Raw genomic sequence first — 15,158 nt, 5'->3', positions numbered from 1 at the left:
GCCAAGTTAATTTCATTTTATACTGAAAATAAACTAGTCTTAGATACCATTTAGTCCAATTTATTAGAAAGAAACTTGACTGCAATATTTTCAACAGATTATTTCAACTTGAAAAATTAACCTATGCCATTTCTGTTTAAGAAACTGTCCATTTGAAAGTATTTTTGCTGTACTCACCATGAGAGTGAAAGTGTCCGTGTCCATGAGCATGATCGTGGCTATGTGCGGCACCATGTTTCAATTCATGACTATGGCAGTGATCTCCATGGCCATGTGTCTGGTCCAGAGCACCATTAAAGAGAGAATGACTGTGTCCATGGCCTAAAAACAAAGTGTGTAAGAACAAAAGGTATGTAAAAATGTATTACTTAATGGTTACAATAATACTGACATTAGTGAAAAGAATTAGTGCTAAAACCAGATTCAGTTCAATAAACATTTATTTGTAGAAAGTGCTAAAATGATGATGCTCAGTTGCTCAGCTGTGTCCAACTCTTTGCGACCCCATGGACTGTAGCCTGCGAGGCTCTTCTGTCCTCGGGATTTTCCAGGCAAGAACACTGGAGTGGGTTGCCATTTCCTATTCCAGGGGATCTTCCTGACCCAGGGATCAAACCCGTGTCTCAGACATCTCCTGCATTGGCAGGCGGATTCTTTACCACTGAGCCACCTACAAAGCCCCATAGATTCATTAAAACGATACTGAGTTCTTAGGACAGAATTCAGGAAGGAAATAAAAGCACCGTACGAAGTGGCAGACTCTACTGGTGATAAAAATAAGTGAGAAGTACGCAGAAGGATTTAAAGAGATTAGATAATGTTGCTCAGTCATTCAAGAAGTACTTAGTTGGAACACATTATGTTACAGTACCATCCCAGGCACTGGGGATAAAACAGTGAACACAGACAAAAATCTTGGCCAAAACTTTGTCAAATACTATCATACATATTAAAGAAGGAAATGGCATTAATACTAACAAAGTTAAAGTAATATATGAATATGGTTGCATTAAGGCAGAGGCAGGGAAACGGCTACATTTGGTAAAAAGACCAGTAAAATTAAAGCAGGTAGAATCCTTAGGGGAAAAAAGGCACAAAACAGTGGGGAATCATTTCTCCACAGCAAACCTAAAAACTACCTAACCATGATGGAAACATCTTCTACAAACTATTTCAAAATATAGAAAATGACTGAATGCTACCTAATTCAAAAATATCACTTATATTTATAAAAATCCTAAATACCCTAAAATCAAACTCAGTAGTGTATTATATGAAAAATTATGAACAGGGAGATCAACTTCCAGAATGGTAGAGAGAGGTTGTTGGCAAGCTAGCTCTCCTAAAACAACAAAAATATGGGAAACACAAAAACTTTCAGAAGTTTGATAATTAACCAAAACCACAAAAGGAACTGAAAACCATCTATCCAAGAAACTACCAAATCTCAGTAAGACAGCAGAGGCTTAATGTTTTAATTTGGGATTAGTTACATTCCACTTCCTGCCTAAGCTCAATTGAAATTAGCCAAGTCAGCAGCTTTGCAGACACTGGAGAGATCTGACTTCTTCTGAGGCTCTGGTAAAAGCAACATGTGCAGATCACAGTCAATATTTTGTCCAAACTTTGCAGTTCTCTGAAAAAAAAAAATCTTTATTCTCAGTGTGGTAACTATCAGATTCAGAGCTCAGCTTCAAGAATTCAATGGACATATATTGCAGGACATGAATCAATACAAGGAAATCATGCAGTAGGATAAATAACTATAATAATATCAGGAACAACAAACTTTGAGAGGAGACAGTGAATTAATCTGAGGACTTCCCTGGTGGCTCAGATGGTAAAGGGTCTGTCTACAATGTGGGAGACCAGGCTCAAGCCCTGAGTTGGGAAGATCCCTGGAGAAGGAAATGGCAATCCACTCCAGTACTATTGCCTGGAAAATCCCATGGACAGAGAAGCCTGGTACACTACAGTCTATGGGATCACAAAGAGCTGGACACGACTGAGCAACTTCACTTTCACTTTCAATGTCATTTTGGAGAAGGGGATGACAGAGGATGAGATGGTTGGATGGCATCACTGACTCAATGGATATGAGTTTGAGTAAACTCCTGGAGTTGGTAATGGACAGGGAGGCCTGGCGTGCTGCAGTCCATGGGGTCACAAAGAGTTGGACACGACTAAGCAACTGAACTGATACTGAATGTCGTTTTAACATTAAAGGTCCAGTTTTCAATAAACAATTAGTAAAATATTCAAAGAAAGAGAAAAATATGCCATATACATAGGAGAAAAACCAGCCAACAGAAAATGTTCCTGAAGGGGACTCAGATTTTTGACTTTATAGACAAAAACTTTGATCAGCTACTACAAATACGGTCAAAAAAAGAAATCACGTCTAAAGAATCAAAGTACAATAATGATTACTCATCAAGTAGAGAATATTAATAAAGAGATAGAAATTAATAAAGAACCAAACAGAAACTTTGGAATTAAAATAACATTATAACTGAAACAAAACATCCACTTTAGAAGGGCTCAACCACAGATCTGGGCTTCAATAACAGTAAGCTTGAAGACAGATCAATAGATTATACACTCTGAAAAACAGGTGGAAAAATGAAAATCAAGAAAAATGAATCTTAGAGACCTATGAAAACATCAAGTCTACCAAATTAATTATAAATAAAGTCTCAAAGAGAAAAGAGGGAGAAAAAGAAATATAAAAAATACCTGAAGAAATAATAGATGGCAATTCCCCAAATTTGACAAAAAATATTATCTACATATTCAAGACCTTCAAGAAACTCCAAGTAGAATAAACTCAAATAGAACTACATGTAAAGACATCGTAGTCAAATCGAACATCAAAGAGAAATCTTAAAAATTGTATAGCAAGATGTATGTACAAGGGATCTTGAATAAGATTGAATGCTGACTTCACAACAAAAATCAGAGAGGTCAAAAGACAATGGGATAACAAATTTAAAATAGAAGATGACTCAATCAAGAATTCTAAATTCAACTAAAGTCTCCTTTAAATATAAAGGAAAAATCAGACACTTCCACATAAACAAAAGTATTTCCTACAAATGAAATGAAACACTAAATAGTAATTTAAATCCACATAAAGAAATAAAGAGCACCAGTAACAGTAATTTTGCAAGAGAAGATAAATGTATTTTTAAATTTGCAACTTGTTTCTTCTCCTGTATGTTTTAGAAGACAATTGCATAAAGCAATAATTACAAAACTGTACTAATGGGCTTATAACATAAAAATATGTAATTTGTCTGACAACAGTAGCATAAATAAGGGAGGTGGGAATAGAGGTATATCTGAGCAAAGTTTTTGTATATTATTAAATTATTATTAATCTGAATTATTAAATTACTATTAATCTGCTTTAAATTAAGATGATGTTTGTAATCCCCAGGGCAACAATTAAGAAAAGAACTAAAAAATATATACAGTAAAAGAAACAAGAGAATTTAAAAGGTATACTAGAAAATATCTATTTAATTTAAAAGACAAGCATCAAGGATCAGAGTAACAAAAAGGACAAAAGATTCAGACAAATATCAAAATGGCAGATGTAAATTCTACTTTAGTAGTAATTAAATGAAATGTAAATTTTTTTAAACATCTAGTCAAAAGGCAGAGACTGTAACAAATGTACTAAAAACAATAATTCAGCTATATTCTGTCTATAAGGGGCAAATTATAGATTCAAAGACATAAATAAGTTGCAAGTAAAATGACAGAAAAATACACCAATGCCATGCAAGCAGTTAAAAAAGACAGAGACAGAGAGAGCCAGAACGGCTACCCTAATACTATAGGCCAGAAATTACTGTGAGAAAAAAAGAATATGTTATTAGCAAGTTCTATGCCTCGGGAAGATATCCATGATTACAGAAATAAATGAACTAAACAACACAGCTCCAAAATACATGAAGCAAAAACTTAAAAAATCAACTGGAAAACTTACAACAATATTACTTGAAGATTTCAATACCCTACTTTTAGTAATGGATAGACAAGGAGGCAGAAGATCACAAAGCAACAGAAGACAGAACAACTATGAACAAACTATACCTAACAGACAGCTATAGAACCTCCCACCCAACAGCAGCAGGATACTCACTCTTCTCACATGCACGCGGAAGATTCTTTAAATGTGCATTAAAATATGAAATGACAAAATAAAATTTTTTAAAATTTGAAATAACAAAAGGTATGTCATCTTATCACAATGGAATTAAATCAGAAATCATAAACTGAAGAAAATTAGGGGAATTCACAAATATGAGAAAATCAAAAAGGATGCCACTAAATAACTAATGGGTCAAAGAAGAAATCACAAAGGAAATTTAAAAATACTTTGAGATAACAAAACTGAAAACATGACATACCCAAACTTACATTCCAGCAATGCTTAGACAAATATTTATAGCTATTAAGCCTCTGCTAAAAGTAAAAAAAAATTCAAATCAATAATCTAACTTTCTACCTTAAAATATTAGAAAAAACTAAATCCAAAAGCAAGGAAAAGAGTGTATAATAAACATTACAGTAGAAATGAAATAAAGATAAGAAAAGCAATAGAGAAAAACCAAAAGGAAAAAATAATTAGACCACAAAAAACAAAGTAAAAATTACTAAAATCACTGCTGACCTTATGAGAAAAAGAAAAGACATACTTTTTAATACATATCTAAAATCATTAGTAAGTCATTTAGATGAAATAGACAAATTCCTAGAAACACACAAACTGGTAAAATGACTCATTAGGAAACAGAAATCAGATAGACCTATAACAAGCAAAAAAACTGAATTAATAATTGTAAAATTGTCAACAATGAAACACTTGGTCTTCACAAGTAAATTCTGCCAAACATTTAGAAAGAATCAAGACTTCACTAGATATCCCTCATCTATGCCCCCCAAAAAACAGAAGAGAAGCGAATACTTCCCAACTCATTATACAAGGCCAATGTTACCCTGATATCAGCACCAGCCAACGATAATGATACTAAAAGAAAACTGCAGACAAATATCCCTTAGGAATATAAACACAACAAGTGTGGAAAGTGTTACTCGCTCAGTTTTGTCTGACTCTTTGTGATCCCGTGGACTTCCAGGCTCCTCTGTCCATGGGATTTTCCAGGCAAGAATACTGGAATGGGTTGCCATTTCAAGGGGATCTTCCCAACGCAGGAATCAAACCCGGGTGTCCTGCATTGCAGGCAGACTCTTTACCATCTGAACCAACAGGGAAGTATAAAAGTCTTCTATAAACACACAAGTCTTCAACAAAATACTAGCAAACCAAATCCAGTAATATGTCAAAAGGATTACAAACCATGGCCAAATGGGATTTATCCTAAGAATGCAAAGGTGGTTTAATATCTAAAAACCTAGCAATGTAACACACTATATGAATAGAATAAAAGACCCAACTGATTACCTTTGAAAATGAAGGAAAAAAATCATTAAAAAATCCAACACCCTTTCATGATGAAAACACCCAATGAACTAGGAATAAAAAGAAAACTTCCTCAATCTGATAAGGAGCATTTCTGAAAAACCCATAGCTAACACAGTTAAAATCATATTTAATGAGGAAATATTGAATGCTTTCACCCTAAAATCAGGAAAAAGAAAAGAATGTCCATTCTCACTACTTCTATTTAACTGTAGGATCTAGCCAGGGCATTTAGATTTGTTTGATGCAAGCAGCTGCCACAAACCTCCAATTTGTAAAAAATGCAGAACCTGCAAAGCTCAATAAAAGAAGGTATGCTTGTATATAGAAAATTCTAAACACTCCACTAAAAGCCTGTTAGAATAATAAACTACTTCAGCAATGTGGCAGGATACAATATCAATATACTATATATATATATACAATATCAATATACTATATATATATTTCTCAATATGAGCTATATTCCTATACTAGCAATGAGCAATCCATATATGAAACTAAGAAAACAATCCTACTTATAATGGCAGCCAAAAAAAAAAACACCTCTACTGGTAAAGTTAACAAAAGAAGTGTGAGATAGTCACTCTAACAACTACAAAACACTGATGCAAGAAACTAAAGAAGCTAAAAATAAATGGAAGGGCATCTCATGTTCATGGATCAGGAGACTTAAGATGTTAAGATGACAATAATTCCCAAATTCATCTACAGATTCAATACAGTTTCTATCAAAGCCCCAGCTGCCATTTTTGGGCAGAAATTGACAAACTGATCCTAAAGTTTATACGGAAATGCAAGAAGCGACCCAGGGTAACTAAAGTAACCTTAAAAAAGAATAAAGTTGGACAATTCAAATGTTTTAATTTCAAAACATACCCAAAAGCTACATTAATCAAAACTGCATAGGAATGGACAGACATACAGATCCACGAAATAACTCTCAATTAATTGTTGACAAGGGTGCCAAGACAATTCAATGGGGAAAAACAATCCTTTAAAAAAACTCTGTTCAGACAGCCACACATTTACAAACAAGAAAATGACATTCGACTATACCTCATACCATATACAAAAATTGACATAAAATGGATCACAGACCTAAGTTTTAACTCTCAAATTAAAAGATGGTTTCTCATGAGAAAAATCTTATCAATGTAATTACCAACTTTAACAAAAGCAGGAAAAAAATGATTACTTCAATAGATGCAGGGAAAAAAAAATATTATTAACTTGGTAAAACAGTTTTATCAGAAACAGACCACAAACATCAGACTCATTGGTAAAACATCAGTAACATTTTTTAAATAGCAATGGTTCTGAACCTTTATTGCACATTAAAGTTGACTGGAGAGCTTCAAAACATGCTGATGTTGGGGTCTCTTCCTCCAGAGATTCTGATGTAAATATTCTGGGATTAAATCTGGGCATCAACATTTCTTTAAAAATTACCCAGGTGATTATACAGGTTGACACAGTGATATAAGCTATAACTATTTCTAAATACTGTGATAGAGATTCTGGCCATGTAATTAAGACAAATAGGAAAAATAGTTTTTATTCTTAATCGAAAAAACTTTTCAAATACCTAAAAATGAACCAAAGTGACTAAGACAATTTCAAAATGTAAGATGTTAATTCCCCAGAACTAAATGTAAAGGCAATGCATTCCCAATCAAATCACAAAAAGATTTTTCATAAAACCTGACAAGGTGATTAAAAATACCAAATGAGCAAGACAGACCTAAACAACTCTGGGGGAAAAAAAAAAGAGAGAAAGATGAGACTAACCCTTCCAGATGTTAAAACATAAAGTTTATAGCAATTATTCCCATGCGATTCTGAAGAGGCCAAAAATAATCTGATATTTAAGGTAAGTTAGGCTAAATGTGTCCTTTTATATCAGTGAGGTAATGAGCAAATTAATAAATGGTGCTTGGAAAACTGCTTATTCACACTGAGAAAAAAAGTCCTAACTCTTCATTACAAAAATATATATAAATGAAGGACCACATAGTTGGGACAAAAACCAAAATTTTCACAGTATTAAATACTAAGACTATTTTTAAGATTCAGGGAAAGAAACTCCTTAAAAAAAAGGGGGCAGAAAACATACCACAAAGTATATAAGACAAAAAAAAAAAAAAAAGAAACTAGACTATATCCAAATTAAAAACCCCTAAATAAAAGTTTAAACAGAGAAGCCACAGACTGGGAAAAGATATCTGTAACACATAAAACAAAGAATTATTATACAAAATACATAAACAAAAGCTTGTAAATGGATTAATAATAAGACAATAGAAAAGTGGGGTGTTAAGGGGGGAAGGGAACATTCCAGAAGAGGAAAAAATCTGAATGATGGCCTAAAAACATACAGATTTTCAACGTCACTACTAGTCAAAAAAATACCAAATAAAATGAGATATCATTTTTATTAAAATATCAGCAATGGTTTTAAACCCATAATAGTAAGTTCTGATATGGGTGAAAGAATCCTAGTACTTACATTTTATGCTGGGGTAAATGTAAATGAGTCATTTGGAGGGCAAACTGCTAATGTCCATTGAAATTAACATTATATATCCTGTGTTCCAGCAATTCTATTCATATTCGAGAAACTCTCAATTCAAAGAACCTTCTGTGATGATGGAAATTGTCTATATTTGCTATCCAATATGGTAACCCTATGTAACTACTGAGCACTTGAAATGTCATTAACTGAATTCTTAATTTTATTAAATTTCATTAACCGTAATTTAAACTTAAATAGTCACGTGACTAACAACTACTATATAGGACAGCACAGCTCTGGAGAAACGTTTGCATGTGTTCATAAAAATATGCTTCATATGTAAGTATGACAATCCATAGAAGACTGTTTAAATAAACCACAGTAACCTACACCATGCAATTTTATGTGTCTGTGAACAAGAGAAGGTACACTGATGGACACCAGGTGGAAGGATCTCAAAGACAGATTGTATTATAAATTTCATACCCCCATACACTGATTTTTTAATATCTAAATTTGTATTGTCATTTTGGTATTTGCTTTATATAAATGTTATCGTACCAAACAGATGAGCTACAGAGGTCTTGAAGTAGCCACACCAACCTGAAACTATAACTCTGAGAAGCCACAAAAGGGGAAGATTCAGGAAGATATTAACATAAGTCAATTAACATATTATTCTTGTTATTAAAAATCAATATAGAGTTAGACTTTAAAAATCATCAATTTTCAAAAGTGAATAATTATGACAGGAACCAGAAATGAAGAAACAAAGGGTTCTAACCATCATACCAGAGCCATGAGAATGTCCATGACCTCCATGCTTGAAAACAAATATTCCTACTAGGTTTACCACAAACCCAAGAATTGAAACAAGAAGCAGTCTCTCATGATGTACATCTGGAGGGGCTAATGCTCTCTAGAAAACACAGAATACAAACAAACTGTATTGATATATTTTCAGGCTAATCAACTGATAAAAAGCAATTAAAAAAATTTATTTTCAGAATTAAAACCACTCCAAAATTGTCTGCCAAAACAGTTAACAGAAATAAAACCATTGCTCACATATTTCAGAAAAGGTAACAATCATTATTTTTAAGTAAGTACACTTAAAGGCATGAATATTTGGACTAAAACCATCCTTCTTTGGAATCTTAAAATACTGTAATTAATTTTAAGTTGATTAACTTTTAAATTTTTACCTGTTTTAAACATTGAAATATTGAAGATTCATTGGCAAAATCCTCAGATTCTATCTTAAGAACTATTTCCAACAGAACTCACCACCAGGATTGTTCTGTGTTTACCTTTCAGTGTCAGAACATCATTCACAGCTTACAAAGCACTACTATTGTTTTCAAGTAGTTTCACATAAAATTTTCCAATTATTTTATAAGTTCCTCTTGTATACACATAATACTTTATTCAACCCAAGACTGGCCTCAGTAAATACTCAATGATAGTGTGAAAAAACAGCTCTATTACATGTATCTTTAGTTAATAAACATTTTCATTACAGAAATGTAATTTACTGGCTCTAATTATTATCTACTATACCTCAACTCCTTCTGAGAAAATAAAAAAAGCAGTGAAGATCAAAAACAGGCCATTGACAAAGCCAGCCAGAACCTCCGCTCTAACATACCTAGAGAAGAGCAAAGTAAACAACTGAATTAAGTTATTTCTTTAAAAGAAAACCAAATCATAAATTTACATATATTCAGAGGTACTAAACCATACTATACAGTTATATGTAGCCAATAAAGTCCCAGTGTTTATAGTATAGCATTTTTATTGTAATGTCATAAAATTGAGAAAATAAATTTAATTACTATGAGTTATGCTTAAAGAAGAATGCCATAAAATACAGAGATATCTACAAGCCAACCAAAAGAAAGACCTTTTTAGAGTAAGCAGTTTTCAAGAGACCTTTCAGAGAAATGTAAATCTCAAGCTGCAACTGGAGAAGGAAGAACAGGACCAGGTAAGTGGGCAAAGAAGGAAGGATACAAAGATAAAAAGTTGAGGAAGAGAGCTTGAAAAGGGGTATTGGTAACTTATTAATTCCTTCTTTTCTAAGAACTCCTTATGCTTTTTGCTTTGTATCTTTCAGCTTTCAAATCTCTGGCAAGTAGAGCTTTGATTCGAAGGAAAAATAAAATTAGTTCAGAATTATCCCAGAGACAACTTGAGATTTATATTTCTATCACTCGCCTTCTAAAGATGAATAAATTTAAGAAAAAATCTTCGATTACCTAAATTTTAGAATCAATTCTAGTTTCACATAATTTGAATTAAACTATTTTTAAAATACCTGTCTTTTGTTCCATGGACTTCTGAAGCTTTCTGCTTCCTACCTGTGTGAAGCATTGGGGAAAGATTTTATTTTTTCATGAGCTATATTTGGCTTAGTTAAAGTTATTAGAAACAACTTTAACTTGGCAGTTTAACATGTTCAGACATTATTCAAAGGGTTCTAACAGCAGTTAATCACTCTGGTCCTTAAACAATGTAATAGGAGCATCAAAAATATGATTTTTTTCAAGCTTTCTATGTTAATTTCTAGATAACACAATTTTTATTGCAAAAATATTTTAAATTAAATAGAACAAACTCTTTAAAATATATTCCATACAGTTATGCCGGAGTTTGCCCTAAAAAGCACATTTCAAAGTAGTATATATATCAATACTCAGAAATAAAGCATATGTCTACCTTCTAATATATATAAGTGAATTAATATATTATTTGTCAAAGCATATACTTTTTTTATTATTAAATTCAAAGAATTTACTGCCTGCTTTCCACAATCCACACTTAGGAATTTATATGTATCAGCAGGGTTACTTCTCCAAAATAAAAAAGCACTTTCTTTTAACCCACTCTTCTAATCTCATAGCTAACGCATGATTTAAAGCCTTTTGCCTTGAGTTCCACTAGATTTCAAGATCAAAGGCAAGATCAGTTTTCAGGTATCTCTTTGTCCCTACTGCTTAGTAGGTGTTCCATAAATTCTGATAGATAGTTGGGTTAAAGTGATTTAATTGGGTTTAATATATTTGCTAAACTTGATTGCTGGATCAAAATGAAAAACTTGTAAAGTACAGACACACTTGCTTTTACAATTGACTGTGTTTACCTGAACACTGTCTGGGAATTGAAATGTATGGTCCATTAATGTAATATTACCTATTTAAGAATGATTGCACCTGTATTCCTTAGCCAAAGCAAAAAATATACAAGTATATGTACATATGTATATTAGCATGTACGTATGCATCCACCTATCTATCACGTGTATTAACTTTATTCTGGCTTTACTATTTCAAAATTAGGAGTGTGACGAGACACAATGGTGACATCACATAAAAAAATACTGAAAAGCTTTTGCTGCCTCTGAGATTCCTCCTATTGTTTCTTCTATTGCACTCAGTCTGCTACTGTGATCATTCTGAATTGGAAATTTGGGGATTCATCACTGACTTAGCCTGTTCAGTGACATTCTGATACACTGGCAAAACAGCAGTATATTTCTACTCTTGCTACTTACTACCATAGCAATTATTAACAGTTTCAAATGTTACATCAGCTTTTATTCCCTAATTTTTCCCTTCTCAAAAGAAAAAAAAAGAGCAAAGAAGAAGAAGACAGAATAAACCAATTAAAAGGTGGCAAGAATATTACTCTCATATATTTTAGTTAAAGTTGAATTAGTAAAACCTGCTATGGTACTGAAGGTATTCAAAGCCATTTCTAAAAACCATCTTATAGCAGGAGATTATGCATTCTAAATAGAAAACACAGGTTTTCTATTTCTTAGGGTTTTCATACCCTAAGAATTAAGAATTTTTACTTACTGTCTATCCAGAAATGTTGCTTAATAAGACATTCTAATTTGATTTCTTATATAAAATATGTATGAATTACTAATTTTCCAACACAAAATTATAATCTCACACACAGCCTTTCTTTAGTAATTCAAAATATACTTAAGAATCTTTGATTATATAGTGACATGGAATAGGTTCTTTTCTGAGTTTTCAAGCTTTTTGGATTTGTAAACAGGATCTCTTGCTCTATACTATAAAAACAATATAATTTGTTTTTTGTCTCACTTTTTATAACTTTATAAGTAACCACATCACCTGCGTTATACTCCAGATCAGAAAGTTCTGTCACAGAATTTCACATATCTCTCTTTTAGCACTTGTCACACAATGTATAGTTATTATAGTATTTTTACAGAACTGTTTCCCCATCAGACTACAAGTTCCTCTGAGGCAGAAGTCATACCTTATTCCTTTTGATATCATTAGAAGTAACACAGTATTCAAATCATAGTGGATCCTCAATAAACATTTGAAGAGAGCAAAAGCTCATGCAAGCAGTATGTGCTCACTCAAGAACAAAAACGCTAGACAGAAAGAGGAAGCAGTGGAGGACTGCGAGTAGAAGAGATGCAAGAGGCAGTTCATGTAAGAAGGTGGATCTGAATGGGAGAGGGAGCGATGAGAGCACCTGCACAAGAAAGGGAGTTCTCAGGGAAGAGGAACCTGTGAAAGGAGAGAGCCTGAAAAAAAAAAAACTACAGCTGAAGAGGTTAAGGGGTGGGAAAGACAGAAAGAACCTGAGGGGTACAGTGGTATAGTACAGAGGGATAGAAGAGAAGAAAGGAAAAAACAGGAGAAAGATGTGAGGGAAGGAGAAAGAATGAGAGCAGAAGGGAGAGGAAGAGAAAGAACCTGAACACAGACCCAAGTAACTAGAAAGAAAGAACAGGAAAGGAGAAAAGGGAATTTAGGAGAAACAAAGGGGAGAGAATGAGTAGGAGGATGGGGACAAGAATGAGAGACGGAATGAAACAGGAAAGACAGCAAAGAAAGGCGAGAATGTGAGACAGCACTCAAAAAAAGAGGGGAAAAGACTTAGGGCAACTGAACAAACAAGCAGGTGAGAGGGAAGAAGGAACAAGGAAGTAGGTGGAAGAGAGACAAAGCATGAGTGCTGCCAATACATAAACATAACTACATTGTAAAATATTCTGGACTCAAAAAAAGAAAGAAAGAAAGAAAGAAAACACTCAGGCAGTATAAATCAAATAATGGAAACCCCACTGTTCCCCCCAATCAGAGATGGCATAAAGAAAGCTCTGACTCTAAGGTTACTAGGCTCAGAAGTGAGACCAGATGTTCAGAGCAAGTCCCTTCAGCATAAAAACACTTTCTTAATATTTGATTAATCGTCTGAATTCAGCAAAAGTAAGAGAAATATTCTACATAAAGGCAGAGCTGAAGACAATACATAAACAAAATATCAACCAAAAATGAAAAATAAAGAAGCATGATCATATTCATATTCTGAAACTTTTTCTTTTTCCTCTTCTCTCAAACAAAAAAACAAAAAAAAGAAAAGGTTAAAAGCTGGGAAATTCCCCTATCTAGTAACAATCTCACCTGAAATTCTCTGGCAAAATCAAGATGCAAAAGAACTTAGATGCAAAAAAAATTTACATATTATAGATTCTAATTATATATATATTGTCCAAAAACAGGCAAAACTAACCCATCGAATCAGGAAAGTGGAAGGTGAGTGTTAAAGAACTAGAAGGAGACATGGGGGGTGGTTTCAAGGGTTCAACTTACATAAGTGTGTTCAACTGTGAAAATTAACGAGAGCTTGAGATTTATATATTATTTTCTGTATTTCTTATACTTCAATAAAAATGTTTTTAAAAAGGTCTTACCCATAAGAGAAAGCATCATTATCTCTCCATTTTGAAATAACAGATGCTGCCAATCCAGCCAAAATGGCAGTGCTATCGAAAAACATGTGAAAAGAGTCGGAAATCAAACCTAAGCTGGAAAAGAACAAACACATTGGCATATTACAATAATCATCAAATAGCAGTCATCCTCTAAAAATCTAAGATTCAGCCTCTGCTTATCAGGAACTAATCTTATAAAAGGACAACAATGAAATATGATATACTGAAAAATATCTAAGATAATTTTCAAGTGTCTAAGAAAACACCCTCACACCCCCTACCCAAGGAAGAGCCCAGCTGCTACTGCTGAAAGAAAGGTAGGAATATGCCCACCCTCTGGTTGACTAGCAAAGGTCGACTGGAAAGAGAAACAGAAAAAATAGCTATTTGTTACTGGGGCCAAGGCTGAAGCCAGCTTGGGCTCAAGACCTTACACTGATACAAAGCAAAGGTCTGCGCTCAGAAGAGGAGCAAGGCCCTTTCTTCTTTTTTTGATACAACTCTGGCAAGAGGGATGAGAAATGGGGCAGGAACATTAACAACACTCACTCCTACACTCAGGGGTAAAGGGCCTCAGTATTCTGAGGCTGCAAAAGGAGAACCAAATACCCATCCCCCCACTTCTCCAACCAAAGCCCTGCCTAAAGCAAAAGACAACCGCAATCTACCTCTGAGAGCCAAGAAAGAGCAGAGACTCCTCCCTTATGGTGCAGGGATGCAGGACTTGCTGAAACCTGAGAATGTTAACTAGTAATACCAAAACACAATAGCCCAGCTCAACTATTGACCAGATAGGTTCAAAACTCCCACACTAATGGCCTGACCAAAAGAAGAAAAAAAAGAAAAAGATATGCACACCTCTGGTCATAAATACAACTAACCTCAGTCTCTACTGTTCTTTTAGATATAACATACAGCACTCAATAAATATTTATAAGGCATATTAACAAGATCAAGGAAAAAAAAGTAATAAGACCTACTGTCAAAAACTACAACAGTCAAAAGAAGCCGAATCTGAAAAGTCCCAGAGATTATATATAATAAGAACTATAAAATGTGATTAATATGTTAAAAGATGTGTTACAAAGCTGGGGAAAATTTATGATCAGAGATAGAAACTAGAAAATAATCAAATGGAAATGATAAAAAATTTTAATATCATAATATTGAAGATTAAAAATAATATACATGGACGTCTGAGCAGACAGGACACAGAGAGAAAGAATCAGTGAGATCAAACTACATTATCCTGAGTAAAACACATGAAAAGGAAGGGAAAAACAAGAACAGAAAATTCAAAATCTGTCAAAGCATCAGACAGACATGTATTTGGATTCTCAGCTATGGAGAGGGAAGAATAAGGTAGAAAAAGTATATAAAGAGAA

General features: G+C 33.5%; 1 protein-coding gene across 1 annotated transcript in view; it reads right to left on the bottom strand.

Moving 5' to 3' along the window:
* The window catches only part of SLC30A7 (solute carrier family 30 member 7), a 98,803-nt gene that overhangs the window by 69,525 nt on the left and 14,120 nt on the right, over positions 1-15,158 (bottom strand). The window contains exons 3-6 of the mRNA XM_005678037.3: positions 13,753-13,866; positions 9,567-9,654; positions 8,799-8,925; positions 178-321 (exon numbers count right to left, since the gene is read on the bottom strand). Coding sequence (XP_005678094.1) covers positions 178-321; positions 8,799-8,925; positions 9,567-9,654; positions 13,753-13,866 — 473 coding nt within the window. The remainder of the gene's footprint in view (positions 1-177; positions 322-8,798; positions 8,926-9,566; positions 9,655-13,752; positions 13,867-15,158) is intronic.

This window comes from Capra hircus, chromosome 3 (genome assembly GCF_001704415.2).
Source record: "Capra hircus breed San Clemente chromosome 3, ASM170441v1, whole genome shotgun sequence".
Lineage (NCBI taxonomy): Eukaryota > Metazoa > Chordata > Mammalia > Artiodactyla > Bovidae > Capra > Capra hircus.
This window is presented reverse-complemented; position numbering and strand designations above follow the sequence as displayed.